Here is a 24941-nt window from a genome sequence, read left to right as displayed (position 1 = left end):
TTTGAAAACTCCGTTGTTCTGCTAACGTTGGTAACTCAATACACTAAGGTAGCGACCCCTTTGCCTGCACACAGTCAAACCTTCCTTTCACTCATGTGCTCCTTATGTACAACTGAACCTGAGTATCAGCACTGAAGCAGGAACCGCGTCTGAGTAACATCTCATAGAAATAATTTAAAACCATTTTCTAAATTGCCAGAATAATGACAGTAAGTCAGACTTGTTGACGCATTTTATTGTGAGATGGGGAGTCTGGTAAAAAACTAGAAAATGACCATGATGTAACAAGGAACTTAAAAATGAAGTTTCAGATTGTAACATACATACATGAATACAGGAACAAATTGGCACAAAAATGTTAAACATTGTTCCCAACACTGTTTATAAGATTATTCTAATTTGGCTTACTAAGGAAATGAGAGTTTTATGGTTAGACTAATCTCTTAATAAAACTGCAGAGCATCATGCTATTAGTCACACAGTGAATTTCAAAATTTAAGAGCTTTATATTAAAAACTGGGTAAAGGTAAAATGAATTGATTGCAATTGTAAAATTAATACATTCCCATTTTAATTCTTCTGTTCTACAGTCCAAGGCAAGTATAAATGTTAACATAACACTGTTAAATCAAATCTCAATGCAAGAGAACCGATTGCATCTCTACTTTAAATCTTATCAACTTTCCAAATTTTCATACTAAAATATATTATTGTATTAATACAAACTACAGTATTATACACTACACTGTGTAATAAATAAAGAAATATAAAAATAAGACACATAAATATAAAAGTTTTCTAAAACTAAAAAGGTACATATGTCAGTAAGAAGGGTATTAATACTGCCAGGTTTGAAGACATACAGTACAAAATGTTGCACAGATCTATAAACTAAAAGAAATAAAATAATACTGATAGGTAAAAATCAGCTAACATTGTTAATAAATGGGGTCCATAATAACTAACATTTGAAAATACTTATGAGCCAGATAACATGTCATGTATGTGTCTGAAATTAAAGTAAACCAATAAAGCAATAAAGCAGATTAGAAAATTTCCCTTGTAATTATTGTAGAGAAATTCTGCAAGTCAGGTATTAACCCAAAATACCACCAAATAATTAAATAATGAAACATACCAGTGTTCTTACTTCTCTGATGGCTGAGTGTTTTTTTCCCCATGATTAGTTTAGAAGTTTGATACAAATCAACAAATGCTAGTTATTGTAGGCCACACATTGGGTAAAGGCTGCTCAGAGCCTTTGTAATACCGATAAATGGCACTTACAGCACACAGGTCTTGCATAAGGCCAAAGGAGATACAAAGCTTCATATCATATCCTTCATATTGTTACTACATACTCAAAACACAATTACAAACACTGATTTTGACGACTTTGCTGTCCTTACCAGTATTAACACTGTTAGTCCCTGCAATCAGAACTCAACGACAATCTTTTCAACTACGTTTTTAATCACATGAGTAAGAAACTTCAGTTCTTCTATCATCTGCTTTCTTAAGGCTAACAATACACTTTAAATGATAATATGCTCTACTACAACATCTAATGTCATAAACCGCTACCTTCTAAGTTGAATTTACAAAGGTAGCCAAGCACTGTTTGCAACTGCATTACAGGTTTCTGCAAAAGGGAATTTTGTAGTGCAGAAGTTCTCACATTTTAAAACATAAGAAAATACTGAAGCGGATTTAGGAAATGTTTTACCATTTAAAAAAAAAAATTCATATAAATCTCTCCCAATTGTACAGCTTAAAAATTAATCAACTAAAGAATGAAAATTAATACTGATAAAACAAACAATGCCAGATGCTTGTCTAATAAATCAGGCTTCCTACAACCTGTTAAATCTTTGCTTCCAGAGTCACTGTATTTTTCTAATCTGCTTCATGTTATAAACTTGTTCCTAACTTTGAAAACTGTGTGAAAAATTACTAAGTTTGAGGTTCAGGCACACCTGGATTTCTTTTTTTTTTTCTTTTTCTTTTTTTTTATATATATATTTTTTTACACAGTAGTGAACAGAAAACACAGTATGCAGGCTACTGCGTTTCCATGAAAAGCATGTATAATATAGAACGAACTTCATTACCAATTTTTTTTCCTCATAGAAAAAACTATCATTTAAGCTTTATTTGTTTTTTTCTTCAGACACCTGCCCATTACTCTGTATAACTTCTGGTTCTGCATTGCTTGCTTGATTTACAGCTTCATCATTCTTGTTACCTTCAGTTTTCCTTTCTTCTTCTTCTTCTTCATCCTCTACTTCTTGTAGTTTCCTACATTCTTTTTCTTCCTGAAGTCCTTCTATCTCTTTTTCTTCCTCCTCCTCTTCTTCTTTTTCACTGTCTTCCTCTTCTTCCCTGGTTAGACTCTCTCTCTCATCCGAGTCGATCTGCGATGGAGATGCCCTGGCACCAGCATGCTCGTTACTGAGGACCTCCTGGCCCGTCTCCTCCTGTTCCGTGCTGTCACGCTCTTCTGCCTCTCTTTTGCAATAGGAGTAGCGATGATTCATGTGTTGAGAGTAAGACCCCGAGTGTGAAAATCGCTTTCCACATTTGTCACATTGGTAGGGTTTTTCCCCAGAATGCAGTCGCATGTGTTCGATCAAATGGTGTTTGTGTTTAAATGCTTTTTTACAGATGCCACACTCATGAGGTCTTTTACCTACAAAATAAAGCACAAACAATTGGACATCTTGTAGCTGAAGTTTTAAAAATTTATACTGTTGCTTTCATCATAAAATGTTGTTGGTGAACGTATTACCAGCAATTAGTAATTTCATTTAACAAGACGTTCTACTCCACGCATTATCAACCTGAGTTTCCCACCTGAACCCAAAGGATGAGGGTGCAAGGGTACATTGTCACAATTACAAGGGTAATTTGTAAATATTTTAGGAAAACTGAACATAGAATGACAAACAGATCTTCAGATGTAACTTTTAGCATAAAAAGTGGGAATATAAGTAAATTAGAAAAGGAGACATTTTTCTTGCAGTAAACATTATTTTGACTCAAAACCATTCAAACTTTTCTGTATTGATGGAAATTGCATATCAACTAAGCTTTTCTGGTGGTTTTTGTGTACCAAGTCCTTCTTCTATGTTATCATATGTAAAGGGAAAATTGTTCTCGAATCTAGGTTGGCACAGGTGAATGCCTTATGTACAAAACTTGCTGACTACACATACGTTAACAAGAAAAATCTGCTTTGTTTCACTTAGTTTTCTTTCTGCTGTTTTCCAGCATTCTACTTTGTTGCCTTGTTTTCATAGTCTCTTATAAACATAACAGGAGCCTAGTAATGTTATTTTAATTTTAACACGCAAGGTTCTTATGCAAAACAACTTTGCACAGTCTTAGCCCAGACATAAAAGATAGAGACAGTAAGACAGCAGGTTTTTTGTTCACCCAAATCAGATGATCGAGACTTCCATGTCAACTTAAGCCAAACAAGCAGTGAGCTCGGTTGGGGTCTCTTCCCAAGTAACAAATGATGGGATGAGAGGAAACAGCCTCAAGTTGTGCCAAGGGAGGCTTAGATTGGATATTAGGAAAAATTTCATCACCGAAAGGGTTACCAATCACTGGAACAGGCTGCCCAGGGAAGTGGTAGAGTCACCATCCCTGGGGGTATTTAAAAAACGTGTAGATGTGGTGCTGAGGGACATGGTTTAGTGGTGGACTTGGCAGTGCTGGGTTAAGGGTTGGACTCGATGATCTTAAAGGTCTTTTCCAACCTAAATGAATCCATGATTCTGAACAGTGCACTTAATTTAAAAGTAGAATGGAAAGAATGATTGTGTTATGAAAAGGAGGAGTTAAAAGAATCTCAGGACAGGAAAGGTATGAAAATAAATCGTCTTAATAAATACAACTTGAGAAACTTGATCAAGTGGTAAAGACAAAATGAAATCTTTTATCTTTTTAATTCTATATGTGAGATGAAATGAAAACATTAATATGCAGAAATATAATATAGGCACCTTAGCATGAAAAAAAAATTTTTTTTAAGACATCACAGAAGAAATGAGAGCAACATTTATTATTAAAAAAAAGACTAAAGATACTAGAACTGGAGTCAAAAAGACCAACTATGAGAAATTAAAAATAAAAATCAAAGCCGAAAGGGTGTTTTGTTTGGGGTTACATTCCATGTTTAATGAATGGCTGTTAACTTCAGATCACTACAAATGTGGCTCAATTTGAAAATCCTTCATGCTAGACAGATACACTGCCTTTCATGTAAAGTATCACACACATACTTGATCCTTTTTTCTTCATTTCTAATTTTAATTTTTAATTTTTCTTAATTTATAACCAGGCAAGGTAGATTAGAAGCAATACATCCTTGGTTACAGGCTGTGGCTTGCAGATGATTGTCCATGAGCCAGATGGAAGAAACTCCCCTTTTTCTATTCAAGCTTTAGGTCTTACAAATTTAAAGAAACACAGAACTGCAGTTCTGTCAAACAAATATACAAAACATAGGCTTCTAAAGAAAGCTGAGCACAGATGGTAAGAAGGACTATTACCCTTCCTTACGCTTTCTGAGAACTGGATTCCAGTTGCTATTATCAGTTACGCACTACCAATGAAATAATGATCTGAAACTGGTTTTCCTGGTACATACCTGTGTGTTCATACTTATGTCTCAATAATGAGCTGCTCTTCTGGAATATTTTGTCACATAAATCACATGCATATATCCCGTTTTCTGTCTTTCTCATCTTTTTCTTTGGAGGTGTTGAATCAGAATCATTTTGATCTTCTACATTCGATACTCCTTCTGAGCTAGTGTCTTGCCTTTCATCCTTAAGAAAAATTGCAAAAAAGGTTGAGTTCAGTAAAAAAACGCACCGATGCAGCACACAATCTACAAAATGTAAGCTGAAGCTGCCCTATTATTCTCATTGAATTCTGTAAACACCCAAATGAAATTGTTTAGACTTACATAGTCAAAAAAATCTTTCGCTGCATCGCTCTGCTTTGCAGTCCCTGCCACCATACAGATGCAGAATCCTCACTGGGACTGACGTTAATCACGTCCAAATCTGACTGTTGGCCAGGTCTGAGCTACACTGACACATCGTGGTTTAAGGCCCAAAAAATAACTGCAATGTTAGGGAATATAACCTAAAATGTACCTCAGTAAGTTGGAAGAGCAAATTTAGTATCTAACTACATTTTTCAACTAATATTTGTCACCCACATGCTGCCATCTCACAGATTTTATGGAAGTTAAGACTGTATTTTTTGATGAAGTTTTCACTTCACTTAAAGCTATTTAAGTTACAACTCGAATTTGCATTTTTGAATACCCTCTTCCTCATAAAACTGCCACAAATGCTACTTAACCCAAAATTTGGGGAATTTCAAATGTTTCATTAATAAATTTTTTTTAAAATATCATAACTGTTGTTTATTTCTAAGCATTTCAAGTGTTGAAGCTCACCTGTAAGCAGCACAGTATTTTCTACTGATATCAGCAGTATCACTACACACAGAATTAATTTTATCATAATATTATCAAATCTGAATATAAAAATGTACATGTTTGCTACCTCAAATGGTGTCTGTCTCATAAACTTTAACATGTAAGCAACTTTGTAATTCTTCAAGGGTCCTCAGTCTCTGGCAATACAGAAGCCTGCATAAAATGCCAGACAGCCAATTTCTAAGATTTAATTAGAAACGCTCACTCTTTATGTGAGCCGCTTTTCTGTTCTGCTCTGTGCCTACCTCAACATGCACAGAAGTTTCTCAGGAGGACTGACTCCGATTAAATCACATCTGGATGTACCCAGGGAGGAACAGGGGCAGATACAGGAATGCAGATGAGGAAGATAAATACCTGCCCAACTTTCAATTGAGAATACATCTCAATTTTGTTTAAAGTGTCATTATGGGGTAGGATGAATTCAGCCACTCTGCAAGCCAAGAAAGCAGAGTAGCATGAAGGGAGTAGCCAAAAGTTCCAAAGAGTTTATTTTCTGGATGTGGAGAAAGAGGAGATACAGAGCCAGCAAGAAAAACAAGCCACAGCCTTACTTCGTTTTCTGATCAGGAGAGTGAGACTGTCTTTAAAATACTGAGCACCAATGTCCTAGAAGACACTTCTGAATGACTGAATATGGGGAAGAACTGACTTGTCCACACACAGAACTATAGAATTTGTTAGTCTGAACTCAAGCTGCCTGAGCTAACCAGCTTTGCAGAAGACTTAACAGTAACATCTACCACCCATTAACACTCAAGCCAAATAAACCTGATAGCTTATATTTACATTTTTATTTAATTTATCCTGACAGTTTTCTGTTGGTTTAGCATAGATACAGAATGAATACATCATACACAACATATAGGAATGCAGGGACCAAAGTACCTGATTTCCATTGGCTTGGGTCTGTTTTGGTGGTGTTTCTTGAACTGCAGGAGTAACTGTAGTAGAGTATGTATAAGCCACCTGCGGAATCAAAATGGTTTGCTTATTGGCAGCGAGAGCTCTCAAGCATGGAACACTGTTCTGGTCAGCAATGGCAACAATTGTAGGTAACTGGGCAGTGACTGTAGGTATAGCAATATTTATGGGATTGGCACTTGGTGGGATTACATTTACAATAGGATCAGAGTCTGTAATACTGTTGTCCTTTTGTGGTTCTTTTTTTGCACAAGTTAAGTTCAAAGGTTCTTCTTGCACAGAATAAACACTGTTCTGGTAAACACTAGTTATGGTAGATCTTTCCAATAGTTCTCCATGTTGCTTTGGTAGCGAAAGGTCAAGAGGTTCAATTTGTGGCTCTTCTTGTACACCCTCTGCTGTGTATGTATAACCCTGTGAATTTCTTGATGAAGAAAGGTTTAGTGGCGATGGGGATGGCGTGCTACTGCGTGAACCATTCAGAGTTGATCCCCCTGGTAAAGTCTGAGATTTTGTTGTATTGACAGGATTTTCTGAGTTACTTGTGCTGTTCTGGGGTTCGCTTGCGTTTGTAGTTGCTGTTTGTTCATCATTATCTGTGGGACTGCTTAATTTAACTTGTTCAGGAGAAGATGGTCCAGAAGACTGCACAGAAATTTGTCCAGCTTGCATTTTTTCAAACCACTTTTTTACCACATCCAGTGGTAGGTTTACCGAATCTGCTATTTTTGAAAGCTCTTCTGCGCTTGGTTGTGCATTTAATGCATAATACGCTTTTAGGAGCGATAAAAGGTTCTTTAAAGGTGGCTGACCAGGAGATAAGTTGTTCTCCCCAGTTTCTGATGGGACAGGGGAGTCGGGCTTCTCAGCTTCTGTTCCACTGGGCTGAGGAAGCTGAGGAGGATTTTTTGTTTCATAGTGCTTTAATTCTTGAAGTGCATTAAGATCTCCTGGACAGTCATCACAAAGAAGACAAGTGCTATCATTGGTCTCTCCTTCAAAGTTCTTATCTTTCTCAGACTTCACTGTAAGATCTTCTGGTAATTTTTCATTTTTGCAACTATTTGTAGGAACAGAGTTTTCTTTTTTTAGATTTTGTGGAACAACCTGAAGTTGACTTGGCTGCTCCAAGCTGTAGTTGATGATAATTTTGGTTGTCCCATCTTGGTCAACCAAAGGAAGACTGATAGCTGAAATGAGGGAATGGCCAGCTTGTTGTATAGATGCATTGCTGATTGTTTCTTGTTCTTTGGACGCAAGATTAGCATGATTGTTTTCCAATACTTGCCTTATTACATTACCATCCACTGCCACTTTAAGTACATTTTGAATGTCACTTAAGTTGATGCTTATGGGAGACACCAGACCTACTGTTGGTAGAACAACAGCTTGCACCACACCCTGAGGAGAACTGGTTGCCTGCAATGGGCTACCACCACTAAAAACCCCATTCTGCAAAGGGGCTGAACAATTAATTCCTGAAGCAACCACTATGGGCTTGAATTCATAATCCACAGGTTCAGTTTTAATTTGGTTAACAGGAAGTTGCTCTTGCAAGGGTTTATTTTCTATCTTTTGTCGTATCTGTGGTCTTGCTGGGCTACCTGGTGATGCAGAAAGGGAAGGGGAGGAGCACTGAGACGTCTTGAGCCCTGACCGAGCTCGACCATTCACGGGCATCAAACCAATACACTTCTTACTGCTTATGTGTGAACTGTATGAACCAGAATGGGAAAAACGTTTCTTGCAGTTTGGGCACTCATATGGCTTCTCTCCTAAAGACAACAAAAAAGAAGAAAAAAGGCATATGCAGTAGTTTACCAGGTTACAGCGTGACTTCATCAAGCAACAGTAACTAGAAAAGAATACATCGAAATGACTTCTCAGAGAGTCCTAGGGAAAAAAAATCCTGTACAGTGAACTGAACAGTAAGAGTAATTGTACCATCTATAGCTCGGACCCTAGGGTCCTTTAATAAGTTTGTGATCCACTAGTGGATATAGGATGGAGCCCACATGATCACGATGCATTCCAGTATTTCCCAGTAACTGTCTACATGTCACATAAATGAGTCTATATGATACTTGCAGATTTCATTAAACTCCATTCAAGCAGTACCACTGCTAACTTCAGAAGCTGCATAAACTACTTCAGAATGGAAAAAAAATAGAATATGATTAACCAAAGGAAAAATACAAATGCCATAAATGCAAGTCATACTATATAAGGAGTTATGCACATTTTATTGTGGCAAACTTAGATACAATATATCCGTATCTTCCTACAATACTCATCAGCTTAATAAGAACAGGGAAAGTTTAAGTAAAGGGAAAGGAGACACATGCAGAAGACAGATGTACATTTGCCTTCAGAGAAGAACGTCAGGTTAAATTGCTGGGAAGACGCACACAACCATGCAATCATTACATCCACAGCCAGAGTGGCTTTTCAGGGGTCTGTGCTACAGAGGAAAAAGAAAGAGCCAAAATAGCTGGCTTGCTTCAGATTGAAAAGTACGTTGGCTGAGGCTTTCTCACTCACAGGTGCAGTGCCACTACCCTCTGGAAATAAAATTGTTTGCTGAAGGAGGACTTCTAAGTGAGGTGCTCTTAATTGCTGTTATCATGGCTGAGCAACTGATAAGAAAGGAAAAGATGACCTAAAACCTTGTTTTCAGACCTTCTGTCAATGGGTAAATTTGAGTTAGAGAGAGATATTGAGAATCTCTTTTGACCAACCACATATTATTATTATTATTATTATATATTAAATTTCTTACAAATTGGAAATTTTCTTATAAATAGAAACTTTTGTGACAGTGTACCACAATTCCAGACCTGTGTCATGAGGCTGCTTTTAATAAGGTATTTTAATAAAATCACTGCCACAGACAGTAGGAAGCATAGTAGTTATGCCCGATTATTACCAATTAAAATTTTCTAGCAAGGCTCCTAACATGCTGAGTGGTCTACAAACATTGAGAAAAAACAGACAATTGAAAAGGACCAGAAGGATGCCCCATTTCTTCTGGCACAAGTGAAGTTTTCCTTAACTGTCAGAGCTTAAGCTGCAACTGGAAATCCTCTGGAGTTATCCTATGTATTTCCTGCACAAAGCTGAAGATTGCAGTCAGTGCTTACAGAGTCCCAGAGAAAGAAAAAGGAAAGCAGTAGTATTTTAAACTTAGACTTAAAAGACTGATATCATATCAAAGTTATGAAGAGTGGAAATGGCAACATTAGTACACAATTGAAAGCTTGGTTTAATTACCACTGTGGATTCGTAGGTGCTCCTTTAGGTGATGCTTATATTTAAAAGCTTTCCCACATTCAGTGCACTTGAATTTTCGATTACCACTGGACTGCGTCACATGTCTCTGTAAGAAAGAATTGGTAATTATTGCACAGGACAGCACATTGGAAAAACATCTTGTATTTTCACATTGTAACAGAGAAAATGCAATACAAAACTGAAAAGAATCAATCATAATTTTAAGAGACTGAAGGTGGTATGAGTTATGCATGAAAGAGAAAAAATTAGAAGTCAGATTAAAACTGAGCCATGTGTATCTGCATAAATCTGGTACAGTAAAAAAAAACAAACACAAAAACAAAACCCAACCAAACCCCAAATATATTTTCCCCTTCTCCTAACTTCAGATGAAGCTTGCACTCACATGTTATGTGAGTAAGAAGTTCCAGGATGCACGCTAATACTACTTGTGAAAATAAAAAAACCAAGAAAAACCCCAAGCCCACCACCTACAGAATATGTCACGCAGGATAGAGAAACATTAAAGCATATAAAAGCCTGTTTAAAGTTTAATCAGTTGACTTGATTTTTCCATTTACATGCTTCCAGCGCTTACTATTGGCCTTGGATTCCTCTATGTAATGATGCCACAGGATTGCTCAAGAGAAGATGGCTCAGTGACAACAAAGGCACTCTCAGTCACAATTAATTCTCAAAATAAATGCAAAAAACTAAATTAAAATAAATAACAATACTGAGGGATTTCCCAAGTACACAACATCAAACCTCTTCGTTATTTGCATTGAAGGTCTGTGGTTATTTTTGTCATATTTTGCCTTGTGACAACATTTATTGTTAAGCTCCAAATTATTTTTAATTTATTGTTATTGTTATACTTGTTTCAAAAAAGAAAAAGCTAAGAGAGACATGTAAATATATGTAGTATATATGTGATATGTACATGCAAGATATATAATTTTATCACAAACCATATATATCTATGAATGTGTAATTGTAAAGACAAAAATTACATACATTTCGGAAGCTGAGGCAGCTTAATTACCAATGTGAAATGGAGGAATTAGAAATTTTTCTGGTCAAACAAATTGTTTATTTAAAAAAACAGTGGCTCCTTTTTAAGTAGAGTTCACTTTGCAAAAAAGATACTTTACCGCCATTTGGATGCAGCTGCCGATTTTTGGTATCCGGGGCAAGTATTTTCATAAACTCATTAATAGAGCTATTCATGTACTCGGGGGAAACAGCCTGCCTACGGGTGGCTACCATGAACCGGCTGGCGTGCATTAACTTCCTCCGGTGGGAAACCGTGGCGGGGAGCTCCTACACCTAATTCTGGTCTACTGCAGTCGGCAGCGCTGGGAGCAGACGCTCAACTGAGGGCGCAGGCTATTCCCCGAGTGCAGACATGGCAACCAGGGGCTGAGATCTGCACTGGAGAATGAATAAAATGGAATAATGGATGAATAAAAAGGCAGGATGATGTTCCTGTTCTGATTTATGCCTTTAGATCTGAAGAACCCGCAGCCGTGCAGTTTGCTGGATGAAAGTCTGAGCACTCTGCTATGATACGCTGTCCAAATTATCAACCCTCCCCATGCTACACCCTGTCCTCCTTTATACGATACAGATGCTAACAGAAGACAAATTGAAACAAGATAGTCTAAATTGCTTCCAAGTACTCTAATTCAACAGTTCCCTTGGGATAAGCATTTGGTTAAGCTGCAGTTTTCACCTCTCAGCAGATACCGCTCCCACCCTCCCCGGGGTGGGCTCCTTCCCGCCTCCTCCCAGGCTCTGCAGTCAGGTCTCCACTCTGATTTATCCTGATTAGCACTTGACCCTTATTCCCGGGTTTGTCAGCTGTCTTTTGCTAGTCCACACGGCTTTTCGGCTTTGTTTAACTAAGTCCCTTGAAGGTGATGTTCTAGATGATTGTGCCTGACTCGCTGCATTTCACTTTAATGATCCAACTTCAGTGAGTCTAGAGGACCGTGTCAGGATTTACTTAAGCCTGCAGAGAATCAGTTACTACTGTTTGACTTGAGATTATGCAAGTTAAAGGATCTCAGCATATACACAGCTACTGCAGATGCTGGACTACATAAATATTCACACTAAATATTAGTGCACGCATTCCATCTGTCAGAAATGTTTCTGCTCCAGTCTTTAAAATTCAGTGTTCTGCTTCCGAGGCATGGAAGTCCACATTTCTCTTATCAAATTTTTAATGAGTTTTCCTGTTTTCCTGGCCATAGCTATAAGCTGCTTTGAACTTTCTCCTAGGCAGTGTTTCTATCTATTTTGCCTTACATATTTATATTTATTCAGCTTTCTCGCTGTCTGTCCTATAATTTTTTTTTTACAAATCTGGGACATCCTCAGAGTTACTGTCCAAGATCATCTTTAAAACTGACTGAGAAATCATAACTCTTCTCTGAACTATCATCTTTGATACTCTTTCCCCTTCATTTTCTCAGATTCAGATGTCTTCCCCCCTTTCAGTGCTGTTAAATCCACATTTTTTGTGCCTCTGTGTGACTTATTTTTGAATGCACTGTACATAAATGCTTTCTGCTCATTAACGAATTAACCGCAGCATTCAAAAAATACTCCTCTGCACTCCTTTAAGGAACATCAGCATGAAGGTCTGTAGCTAGCCACTAATACATCCCTGCATCAAATACTTACTGTGCTTAGGACTGAAGTCCACTCTTTTCCTAGAAGGGAACATCTCCAAGCCTCTCTCTATGACCTGGTGGTGGAAAATCTGTATCTTTTTTCCTTGGATAATTCCTGACTGTTTCAGTGAGTTTCAGTTGGTTCCTGAGCCTCAGAGTGCCTCTGATAAGCTATGGAGGCATGTAATTGGGGATGGATGATAGGAAATTGGGGGGATAAAAGAAGAAAAGAAAAAGAGGGAGAATGGAATAGAATCTCAGGACCTTGCGTAGTGATGAGATAGCTAATTCATGGAAGGCATTTCAGAGAACCATGCCCTCAGGTCAGCCCATGAACCAGAGAAAACAAGCTCAGAATATCTTTAGCCCTTTTTGCTGCTTCATTTAGTACTGAAACATTGTATTTTATGTGCAAATTTTTTGTATATTGTCTTATAGCATGGATTGCATTTAAAAATTGTATCTCGCAAGTTCAAGCAAATGAATCGACACAATAGTTTGTTTCTTAATGGCAAAAAAAGGGTACAGTAAATTCTAAAATAGCCAAACAGGATTTATGAAAGAAAAATGTGCTTCACTAAAGATCTGAGATTAAATTTGAGTCACAATCTTTATGTAATGTTAGCCAACAAACAGAAAAAAACTAATTACTTATAAATGCAGTAAAGCATTTCTGAAAACTAAAAATTAAACGCAACCATACTGCCTAGATGAATGAAAACATAAGAATTCAGATCTCATCTGTTGACAGCTACAGAAAAAGTCAGACTTCAGCAGCTTACTTGCTCTGTTCATTTTTGCTTGCATAACAAATCACAGCATTGTTACAAAGGACAATAAATTCTTAATTCAAGCGCCACTTACCTGATCTCTTCCTGATTTGTGTGATGTCATGTGGCGGTCGAGCTGCGTTCTGTACGCAAACGTGTAACTGCACAAGGAGCAACTAAAGTTATCTTCATTTTTTTCATGGCGATATTTAATGTGTTCCTTCAGAGAAGTAAAACGCTTGTACCCTCGATCACAATACGGGCAAGTAAGCAGTTGGGAGAACGCATCGGGTGTTCCTACGCAGGAGAGAAAATGTACCATATTTAAATAAATGTTAGTTCCAACTTATTACCATCACCAAACATGCTTCACATTTACATATATTGCTATGGGAAAACATGCAGCTGCTAGAAGCTCCATCTGTTGTAGAAACGGAATAATGATGATGTATTTTTTTCCCACAGGTATTACGTTACTAACTACAGCATGGTATGGTTGCCCCAGTGTACACCGGAGAGAGTCAGCACCCAAAACCACACTCAGTGAGTCTGTTGGACTTCCCAATACAGCCCTAGAGCTTCTATGTATGTATTTCTGCTTAAAAAGTGGTCTGAAAATTGTGAAGCATGGTTGAAGATCTAGTAATCTTTGTAGATCTGGTTTGCTTAATCACAAACAAACCTCAAATCCTCTTTAAAAAATTTAAGTCTATCACTGAAACATCTAATAGTCATCCTGTTTTCAGTTCCTGAGGAATAAATAATATTTTCAAGCTGCAGAGAATATTTTCTCTCTCTACCTAACACAGTTATAAGTGAAAAGAACTGAAAAAACACGATTAGAAATGTGGACCTGTTGGAACAAGTCCAGAGGTGGGCTGGAACACCTCTCTATGAGGAAAGGCTGAGACACTTGGGGATGTTTAGCCCAAGTTTAGGAAGAGAAGGCTCTGAGAAGGCCTTGTTGTGGCCTTTCAGTACTTAAAGGGGCTCATAAGAAAGATGGGGACAGACTTTTTAGCAGGGCCTGTTGCGACAGGATGATGAGTAATGGTTTTAAACTAAAAGAGGGTAGATTCAAACTTGATATAAGGAAGAATGAGCGTGGTGAAATACTGGAACAGGTTGCCGAGAGAGGTGGTAGATGCCCCATCCCTGGAAACATTCAAGGCCAGGCTGCACGGGGCTCTTAGCAACTTTATCTAGTTGAAGAAGTCCCTGCTTGTTGCAGGGGGGTTGGACTAGACGACCTTTAAATGTCCCTTCCAAACCACTCTATGATTCTATGGTACACAGATAGGTAGGTACCTTTTAGTAGGACATACTGTCTGCCGGACAGAAAACGGAGAAGACCTACTGAATGATAGAAAGGAGAGAGATCAAATGTGAGGCCATAAATATGATTCTAAGGTGATCTGTGGAATCTATTCTGCTGGCTTGCATGAAGTTACTTCTGTATCAGTACAGGACAAAGTGAAATCAGACTGAAGCTGAATCCTAATTTCACAAGTCTATTTCTGAGAAGACCGCATTTATGAAGTTTTAACTCCATCTCTTCTGATTACCATATATTTATCCTCCATATATAGTAACTTATTCGATCCTTGAAAATTATTTGTTAAAGGATTGAAAAAAATCTTTCTTTATAAATTGATAAAAGTGCATTTAAATAAATGTAGGGTTTGCTGTATTTGATCAAACTATCAATTTATAAGGTGTGATATCCTCCAGTGCCCATGCTACTCTTCCACGCTTCCGGGCATATTGGAAGCAAATTTTACAAGGATGCACCTATGCACTATGCTGAGTGAGAAGGTGGAAGGTCTTTACTGATTATCATTTTATGCTCTGAAGCACGAGGGACAAATTTGTACACACTGTCATTTTAAGTTGCAGAACTATAAGCATTATTAATACTCATAAAATTAACCAGTATTTCAGAAAGTACTGAATTATTTATCTTCATGACCTCTTCCAGCAGTTATCACCATATATTGATTATATGCTCTATAAAGTAGCAATTAATTCTGTTTGTGTGGAATCTACTGACTTTGTTTTTACTGAATGTAGCATTGTTCTTGCAACAGTGAAAGGGAAGAGTCAGACCAGTTTTTGTTATTACTGAAAACCAATGCCTTCTCTGTCATATAGGTTCCTTTATGCTTGTTATGGTAACAGGCAAGGTAACACTTGTATCGCACTGGTTTTTGTGTTGTTCTACCCTTTTCTGCTTTTCCTGGATTAGCCAGGTTGTCCAAAAATGAACCTGTCCCAAGATGTGTAGCTAAAGTGTACTTCCCTTCAATTCTCTTTTTTCCATCTACAATTCAATTCACCTGACATAAAGAATACTCCATTTCAGCACAAATACAACTCAGTGGAAATCTCAGAAGCACGTTAACTCAAATTGTGTTTCCATTGGAACAAATGGCAATGGTTTCCCAAAGCCACTAAAGACTCTAAGTCTGCCGCTTCTCTTGTCCAGTCCCCCAAATTGGAAGCAGGTATCTTTAGCAAGTATAACTATATTTTTGACATTTTCTGTTCCAAATGATTAAAAAACTGAACATTATTGTTCAGCATAGCGATTTTCAGAATACTTCCCGCTGAACTTACCAGGCTAGGTCCAATTTAAATTATTAATACCAATATGTATTTTTAATGATTACATGTAAATCATATTGCAAGCCTGTAAAACCAACTTGACAATCTGTGCCACTGCAACCACAGATTAAGATCTTTAATTAATTATATTTTAATTTTAAAGATGCTACTGTTGAGCATGTATCATACTTGAATTTTGCAAAACTTTTAAAGTAAATCACAAAATTTTAGTAATTCAGATCCTATTTCTGTATATAAAGACATGTAAAATGTTTATTTAAATAAGACATGTAAAATGTATATTTAAATTTCTCAAATATTTTAACTTTTTTTTTTTCCTTTTTGCTCAAATCTCTGAAACAGCAGAACAAAAGTGTCAGCGTTACCCGTTTCACTGGTCTCCCTTAGACTCCAATACAGTAATACAGCTACCCAGGACTGTTTTTGTTCTATTATGTGCATTTTTTTAAATGACTGAACCACAACAACTTCTAACCCTTTATGTAGGATGTTACTTTCTTTTGCAAATCTTAAATACTCCAGTAAAGGAACACAATCTTGTCGAAACTGCAGTTTTCAGGTTATGAAAGCTGAACGCTTGAGAAAGCAGTGCAGAACGCAAAAATAATCTGAACGAGTTTTGCCTTCAAATAGTTCATGATGAAGATGCCTTCAATGTTTCATGATGAAGAAATGAACAAAGTATGACTTCTCATCTCACTCCAAAGAAGCTTTCTCATTTCATAATGAAAAATATTTTCAAAGTCTATTGGAAAGTTCGTATTCTTAATGAGCTTCCATTAAGAAAAATAACAACGGCTTGTTATTTTATTTCACATAAACGTTTTTGTATAAACAATGTTTATTTTTTCTCCACTACTGTCTTTTTTAGGAAAAAGCCCTAAGCCTGTTATAGACTGGCTACCTAATAAAAGAACTTCTAAGAGATTTTTGGGGTTTTTTATTCAGAAATATATATAAAAAAATGTTATAACTCCCCCTATATTATTCTTATATAAAACTACAGTCTCTTGCTTCAGTCCCATTATAATTAATAAATGTTTGTTCTGTTCTTTTGTATAATGCTCGTGAATGGATTTATGAGAGCCTGAATTTTTATTTCCAGTTGCTGGAGGTTATCATTTAGGTACCCATACAACTGAACCCCAGTGCATGTCTTGTTTCACAAAATCAACAAGTGATGTTTTTTGCATGATGATCCCATTCTCTTATAATTGTTTAACTAAGATTTCCCCCCCCCCCCAAAGCTACATGTGCATGCATTGTTGTTTTCTAAAATACAATATAACTTTTGGGGCAAGTAGTTAGTACAATTTATTACACAAGAACTGAACTGGTGGCATATTTACCATTTTCATCCTGACCACTAGCTTCTGGCGTGCCTTGTCTCTGGTCCTCCTCAGGTGCTTCAGGGTAGATAACAGCTGTATCTTCTTGTTGAAGGAATTCTTCAACATTAGGGTCATGGTTTTGTTCATTTTCTGCATCAGAATCACATTCATCTTCTTTTACTAAGAGTGAAAAACAAGATATAAGATATGAAATGAAGAGTTTGAAAAGAACATAAATGAGATCCAGTAATTCACATTTTCAAAACAGCCTCTATCCAAGGATTTCTACACTCTTTACAAATACTCGTATAGGTCAAGCCCTTTAAGATGCAGGAACGTGCCAAGTTTTAAAACTGAGAACCAGTGCCATAATGACATTTAAAAATTTGACTAAAACCACAGTTTGCCTCTTCAACTCAGTGCATTTTTATCACTTTAGATTTAGCTGTTCACCTCAACTTCCCTAAAAGTCTTAAGTGCGACATTAATAATGATTTAGCCCTTGTAGTTTAAAGGCCAGCTGACCATCTCAGCTCCCATGTTTGCAAAAGTAAATTTGTTGCATTCAAGATATAATTTGTAATGTTAAGATCTGTTCATCAGTGCAAGCATAGAATATATTTAAACTCTGAATAACAAGTTGGCTGGCTGAAATGCAGCAAACTTGAACTTTGAGTGGCTAGTTCTCTGATGGTGGAAATGAGTATCAAAAAGGTTTCAGAACTAGTTAACATCCTTCAACATTCTTCAGCTTAAAGCTTAAGAAAACAATCAATTAACAATTGTATTTCAAAGGTAACAAATAATACATTAAAAATTTTACTTAATGTTTGTACAATAAATATTTGCTACCAAGCATTTACCTAAATATGTTGCTGATAGAGTTTACTTTGACCACGCTAGAACATTCTGAGAGCTCTGCCTGCAGCCCACTAAACCATGACAGATCTCCTCCACTATTAATAATGTGAGCTATATTTTTAATAGGAAGGAAAAGTTTTATGATTCACCTCTCAGTATGAAGTCACATACTCAATTTATAATTCGACACAATCTTTTTATGACATGAGACAGTCTCTCTCATATATAGACTGTAATGTAATACATAACATAGTTCTTGTTTGGGGAGACCTGACCTTATAGCAACTAAAAAGAATGCATGAATCTACAGTTTTAACATATCTATGTTTAGGTGTTTTTTTTTTTTTTTTTTAAATGAGGCTTACACCAATAATATCTACTATTTAGCATTAAGGGTATTTAAAAATCTTTGAAAAAGCTGGATGAGCTATATGTTAATTTTTTTGTTGAATAACAGAATAACAAAGCATCTGTTTTGGTTTGATTCTGAAACCAAAGATACACATTTTATTTTGCCTCCTGTGTAATCAATACAGAGGAGCTGATAATAAGATACGGTATTAACTTAAGTTTATTTTGGTATACTCATTACTAGTTTAAAACACTATCTATTGACCTGTACTTGTATTCTATAAAACTACGCCTAAGATGAGTGCTATTCCTTGTTTTACTCTTGTTCCTAAAGTCATTAGGGGAGACAGTGTTGCAGGGGCACTGTGGTCAGCCCTTGTGCAAGAGGACTGCCCTGTCTAGCCCAGACTATTGTTCCTCATCTTTTACAATTTAAGACCTCTAGTGTGGAAGAGCAAAGCAGTTTATAAAGAGAGGTGGGAGAACTTCAAAGATTTCAGGAGGATATTCACCTAACCTGAATTCAATAGGACTTTATGAATAAAGGACTCAGATTAACAAAGAAATACCTGTACATCCAACTTCATCTGTCTGAGCTTCAGGCCCCAGGATTTCCTTTGTTTCTTTTCCAGCTGAAATAGTAAATTTAAAAAAAAAGAAGAATGAATATTAAAAAACTCCAAAAAACCAACCAAAAAACACAACAAAAAGCAAGCCACACAGACAACAACTTAATATGTTTGAGTAATTTCTTCAGCATTTTTTTCCCATTTCTGTATTGTTTAGAAGAACTGCATTTAAACAAAATGTTCTTTCAAAAATACGGATTCTGCATTATTTCAGCAGTGTGTAATCAGTTGAACCATGAAAATATTCCATGGTTAAAGAAATGAAACCTTAAAAGGAAGCAATACTAAACACTAACCATTATTTGAAGAAAGGTAAAAACAAGGACAGTGTGTTTCTCCAGCAAATACAGAGTCAGCTACTTAAATAATCCTCTCTACAAATGCAGCTGATACACAGGATTATTGTTTCTCGAAACCAGAGTATCATAAAACAAATATGTTTACATTATTTTCTCCAATTAGCAGTTTTCGGAAATGACTGATGATTTGCTGGTAATGTCTGCGAACAGCTACCTAATGCACTCTCTGTCTTGTAAATCGTCTAGAAACCACGTATAGGCTGCAGTTGCTTAAACAAACAAGGATTTTAAGCACATCCTCCCCGCTTCAGTTCAACTGCACTACAACAATGCTTCACGTATCAATCCCAATATCCAGTAGGGTATTTGCAGGTACCAGCCATCTGTAGAAGGAATGCTGTAGAGCCTTACCTGTCTCCACAGCTCCACCAGCTCCTGCCGAGCTGCAGCGTTCAAGGATGGAAGTTTTAACTCACTACAGGTTGTTGGTTCAAATCAATGAGTGGCCCAAGTTGTTCCTAATTTACGTTCATAGCCTGGAACTGGGAAGTTCCTATTGGAAAGGCCACTGCTGCCATTTCTGTCAGTAACCAGCTTACAGCTGGAGCGCGTAGGAAAGCTACGCTGTTTTTTTCACCTTTATCAGTAGTATGCTATGATAATGTATGTGAAATCCAAGTGTTAATTCATAGTTTTATGAAGGAAACCTTAGATGCTTCAGAGCTACACTGCAGAAAGAGACTTTTACATGATACAGTTAGACTACACAACTGCTACGATCTGAAACAGCAATTGCTAAGCTTTTATTTACCTTACTTCGTCTACATCAGTGCAGGGGAAAAAAACTCCTTTGGTTTGGCTAGTCAAAACTCCAGAACATTCCAGCTTTTTTATTACAGGAGAAGCCAATTTCTCCTTTATGTGGAAGATGATATATTCTAGGAAAACTTTAAGTTCTCAGATAAAAACGGCTTCCTCAGAGAAAAAGATTGTTAATCCTGTCTACTTTGATAAAATCCCACAGACCCAAAATATGTGGAAGCTATATCTGCAGATAGTCACAAAAAAGAAATATGCTTAAAAGGAAACAGTAACTTTTAAATATTACTTTAATTTTAATTGTCATCTATAAAAAAATCCCCAAGCAGTATGTATTTTATTGGTCAATACTGGGTTGTGAGCTAATTATATTTTTGCCTCATGATACCACAGACTTGGTTCAGAATTTGTAAGATGGATGATTGCATGCAATGCACATTTAAATCCAAAATTTAATTTCTTAAAAACAATCATGATGCGAACCCACTATTTTTCTTTAAAAAAGATTTGTGAGTTTTCTTCTCCATTATGAAATAGACTCTATGGAAGAGGGGGAATATCAGGAAGTTATTACTCATAGAAATTTAAATTATAGTGTCTCTACCAAATTCCATTGCCTTCAGTACAAATAAAAGCTATGCTTCCCTAGGGAATGTCAAGGAATTTATGGCATTATAGATTAATGTCAGTGAAGTTAAAAACCCTCTCAATTCTAGTAATCATAAGCTCTGTTTGATACTGTTTCTTCCCAATATCTAGAAGTGGGGTATAAGACAGGGAAGAGCCCTTTTCCACACTGGGTGATCTTCTTTAATGCTGCAGGAATAAGTGATTTGAAAAACGTTCAGTTGTAGTGTTAGCTATGACTGGTCGGCATAGGAAGGTAACTTTGCAATTGTGCCCTCAGAAGCCCAATTACTATGCTGCAAATAGAGCTGCTGGGAAGGGATGTGATGATGGGGGAGCAGATCTTAAGACACTGACACACCAAGGAGAAATCACAGCTCTGAATTCCAGAAGACATCTGAGCTACCTGCTGAATGACTGCTTACATACAGGTCTCCACGAATAGCATCTAGGGCATGAATATCCATCTTGGCATTACTTCTGGACACACCACATAATTGTAAAATATGTTGTTGGACTTTTGTATCTTGTCATTGCTTATGAGCAGCTGCTTAGATATATGGTGGGACTTCCTAGGGTTAAATGCTAATGATTTTCAGATCACAGGCAACAGTATGTACTGGCAGTGAACATGCATGACACTATCACTCTGTCATAGGCTGACTGTAAAGATCTCTGCATGGGTAAGATAACTGATCACATTTAAACCACTAGCAAAATGGAAATTTTGGTTGTAGGTAGAAAAACAAAGTTCACTGAAATTTCCATCGCAGTCTTATCTTCAGAGAGGGGAATAAATTCCAAAGCCCATCAAAAGAGTTTCTAACTTAAATTCTTTAGAGCTAATTTTCTGCTGTGCATGTAGCAAGCACTATTTACAGCTTACAGTATTGCCTGGTGTTTGCTCCTGTGAATAAAAGCTTGATCAAAAAGATGCCACACTTTCTTAGCCTTCCTCCCAAATGAAATTAATACAGAATAGTGCAGCAACCTTCCTCAGCAACCCATCCCACTACAAGAACACAAACCATCTTACAGCACATAAACTCAACCTAAAATTTTATAAGTTAAAGAAATTTTTGAGTTCCAGGAGGAGCTTAAATATAAAACATAACTTCATTAATTTTTAAAGGTTATTTCAAGGTCTAGACAATTTTTTTTTAAATTTCCAATTTTTCAAAGCTATCTTAGTTCCAGATCTGAGATCTCTAGATTTCCTATATATTTATAATACATAAAAATACTTTTTTAAAGTATATTAAAATAATAAGTCAGTAGGTTTAACCTTTGCTTTTGAACTGTAGCATAGTTTTTACTTTAAGCTAAAGCAAAAAAAAAAATCACATTACAGAATCATTGCACGCATGAATGCTGGCACACTGCCAACAACTTGTGCAGGATACACGTGGTTCACTTTTTCAAACCCGTATGACTGTTTCAGTTAAACCTCTTGAGATACACACCTTATATTTAAAACACCTGTTCCGAAGGTCTTTTAGAAATTCAGTTAGAATGACTGGAAACGGAAGGAAACTAATCTGATAAAGAAATGTTACGTGTGTTGTTTCTATTCTTGGGCATTTGTGAACAGAATAAATATGTAAAAAACTCATTCTGTCAAGTTCAACTAAACCTAGGAACTTTCAGTACTCCTTTACTGATGAAACACAACTTATTAAAATTGCTGCAGTGTAGGTTTTCTAAAAATAATCACCAGTCCTGAAGATGGTATTGGTGTTGCATGGACACCTACCATCGTACCTTTCCCTGTATGAGAGAGATCATGTATTCAAAACCTCCCTCTTCAGATTCCTAATGTGCAACTAAGACTGATGATACGATTATCAGCTCATACCTTTCCTTCTAGGAAAGCTGTAGAAAAGTGAATAGTACTTTACCATAGCAAATCAAAGCTCCATAAAACCTAACATAATCTTCATTTTTCTCATGCAGTCATCACCAGAAATTAAAACAATTTATTTAAAAAACCCCTTACTATCAAATAAAAATCCCTCCCAGACCGCTACAAAAGAAGCTTTGTAATACATAATTTTTATGAAAAAAATTTATGGTGATTTCAGCAAGCCTGGATGGCAATTGTTTAATCTTTTGTCTGTCTAAATACTGATGAAAGCCTGTCTTCATCAGCAATGACCAAGGCAGAGAAAACATTGCCTACATTGTGACTCTACAATCACAGTAGAATTTGGTTCAAATGCTTCATTTTGGCAAACAAACTTTAAAAGCTTAAAAATGGTGGATTTGAAATAAGGAGTCAAAAAAGATGCCATCACATATCTGGAGCTCTGAAAAACCCCAGAAGGTTGTCTGAGGCAAGACACTGTGTCATGACTACCCGTAGGTACATCTCCAGGAAACGTTCAGTCCAAAGGGTCTTGACCCAGCACCTCTGCGAGCCAGTGCTGCTCTTCTCTCCGTATTTCAGGTTTCCTAGACCTGGGCTTGAAGGATTCAAGGAATAGTCTACGCACAGCCCATTTTTATGTAACTGCAATTCCTGACAGATATAGGCTGCAGCAGAGCAAAGATATTATGGGAGAACTAAGAAAATCACCTACCTAATAATTTAGCTCCAAAATACTCATTTCCCTGCACAGCATACCTTGGCAATAACAGCTATGTAAAAAAAGACTGAGTTGATGCTATTCTTTGAACCCTCAGCTGCTCTCTCTCAGCTGGATTGCAGTTAGGTACCATATGACTGCTTTCTGCTTATTTAGATGTGAGGTCACGCAATTTGTCTTAAACCACCAGTTTTAACAAGGTGGATGCCAAAGAATTGCGGCTGGAGTTCAGACAGAAACAGGGATATGCCGGGAAATATTCTGTATATTTCAGGGGATTAAGGCCAAATTCTGCAATAAATTCCACTAATTTATGCATTTATCTCAATTTGGCTCAAATGTAAGCATGCTGTGTGATATTATGAAACCCAGTATCTGATTCCACAGTAAAAAAGGCCCATTTCCTGATTGCTTCAAATTTTCAGCTTCTAAAGCTGCTGCATAATATGTAGAACATTTACCTCCTTCCAATGTTTTCAAAATACAGATTCATTATGGGTAAGATAGCTAATTCTAAAACTAATAATCTAAAAATTATTTTTTCTGGCTATATTTTACAAGGGAAAAGGCAGAAGCAGCTTACAGGCAGAAATTTATGTCTGAGTATTATTTTGTTTCATGTTTTGGCTTACAGGTTTCTCCCCAAGCTGAGCAAACCCTGAACCTTACCGGGACCTATGGCAGAGACCTGCCACGCAAAAAGACTTGGAAAGACTAAAAGCAAGTAACTAGTCTCTGATCCCCCTTGAGAATGTTGCGTCCACAGATTTGAATCTCCTGTTTAACAATGCAAATGGCATGAATGCACCTCCAAATCTGCCTCAAATATTAAATAAAGAACATAAAATATATTACATTTCATTAGAAAACCTCTTTTTTGAATGTGAATATTACATGTTATTTCAGTAACAAAGTGACAAAAAAAAGTTCTATTGAGTCTTCATTTTAGAAACTTTTCTCTACATAGCATCATTAGTGAAAACGAACATACCTTCATCTTCCCAGCAACTGTTTGTACTTCCTTCTCTTTCACTGTTTTCTGGTAATACTGTATGGTCTGTTGGCAAGTCATCTTCTGGCACGCTAGCATCACAGTCTGCTGCATCAGTTACACTTTCTTCTTCCACTATATGCAATTTATCTTCATCATCTGAATCTGAGTTTGCTTCTACCACGTTGTTATAATTGGTGACTGCGGACAGACAAAAAGCAAAATACCAATCAGTATACACTTAATTTACAGCACAGAGGTCCACAGCTTCCAGTACTGTAGCCAGATGCTATATCTGGGGCATCTCTATGGAGTCGCATTGGTTTTTCTGCTTTCCACATGGGGATGGCAGTGGCTTGTGAGTGACTTGGATGTAACGGCGGCACACAAGGAGACATCTGACAGCTGCTGAGCTTCCACCACTGCTAGCAACCACGATACCTCTCACTTCTGCACACCCAGCATAAGGCTGCACAAGGAAAGGCAGCGGACAACTAACTCCAGAGCTGTCCTCTGGACCACAATGAAAGTTCCAATTTGGATACCAGCATTACTGTATGTTTCCTTTAAGAATATTATGGCCTGCTCAATAGTCTGTGAAACAATACTGATAAACAACATTTTGTTACAGATGGATGTGCATCATGAGGATAGGTT

At 36.9% G+C, this 24941-nt stretch overlaps 1 protein-coding gene across 2 annotated transcripts in view; it reads right to left on the bottom strand.

Moving 5' to 3' along the window:
- Positions 1–214: 214 nt before the first annotated feature.
- Positions 215–24941, bottom strand: part of ZEB1 (zinc finger E-box binding homeobox 1) — a 122548-nt gene continuing 97821 nt past the window's right edge. For both annotated transcript variants that reach the window (XM_075746522.1, XM_075746523.1), the window contains exons 2-9: positions 24285–24485; positions 18904–18966; positions 17141–17302; positions 13261–13463; positions 9716–9821; positions 6410–8220; positions 4658–4838; positions 215–2689 (exon numbers count right to left, since the gene is read on the bottom strand). In XM_075746522.1, the coding sequence (XP_075602637.1) occupies positions 2151–2689; positions 4658–4838; positions 6410–8220; positions 9716–9821; positions 13261–13463; positions 17141–17302; positions 18904–18966; positions 24285–24485 (3266 nt within the window). In that variant the 3' untranslated portion in view covers positions 215–2150. The remainder of the gene's footprint in view (positions 2690–4657; positions 4839–6409; positions 8221–9715; positions 9822–13260; positions 13464–17140; positions 17303–18903; positions 18967–24284; positions 24486–24941) is intronic.

Source organism: Balearica regulorum, chromosome 2 (assembly GCF_011004875.1).
Source record: "Balearica regulorum gibbericeps isolate bBalReg1 chromosome 2, bBalReg1.pri, whole genome shotgun sequence".
Classification (NCBI taxonomy): domain Eukaryota; kingdom Metazoa; phylum Chordata; class Aves; order Gruiformes; family Gruidae; genus Balearica; species Balearica regulorum.
Note: the sequence above shows the minus strand (reverse complement) of the source record. Positions and strands in the feature narration are given on the sequence as shown.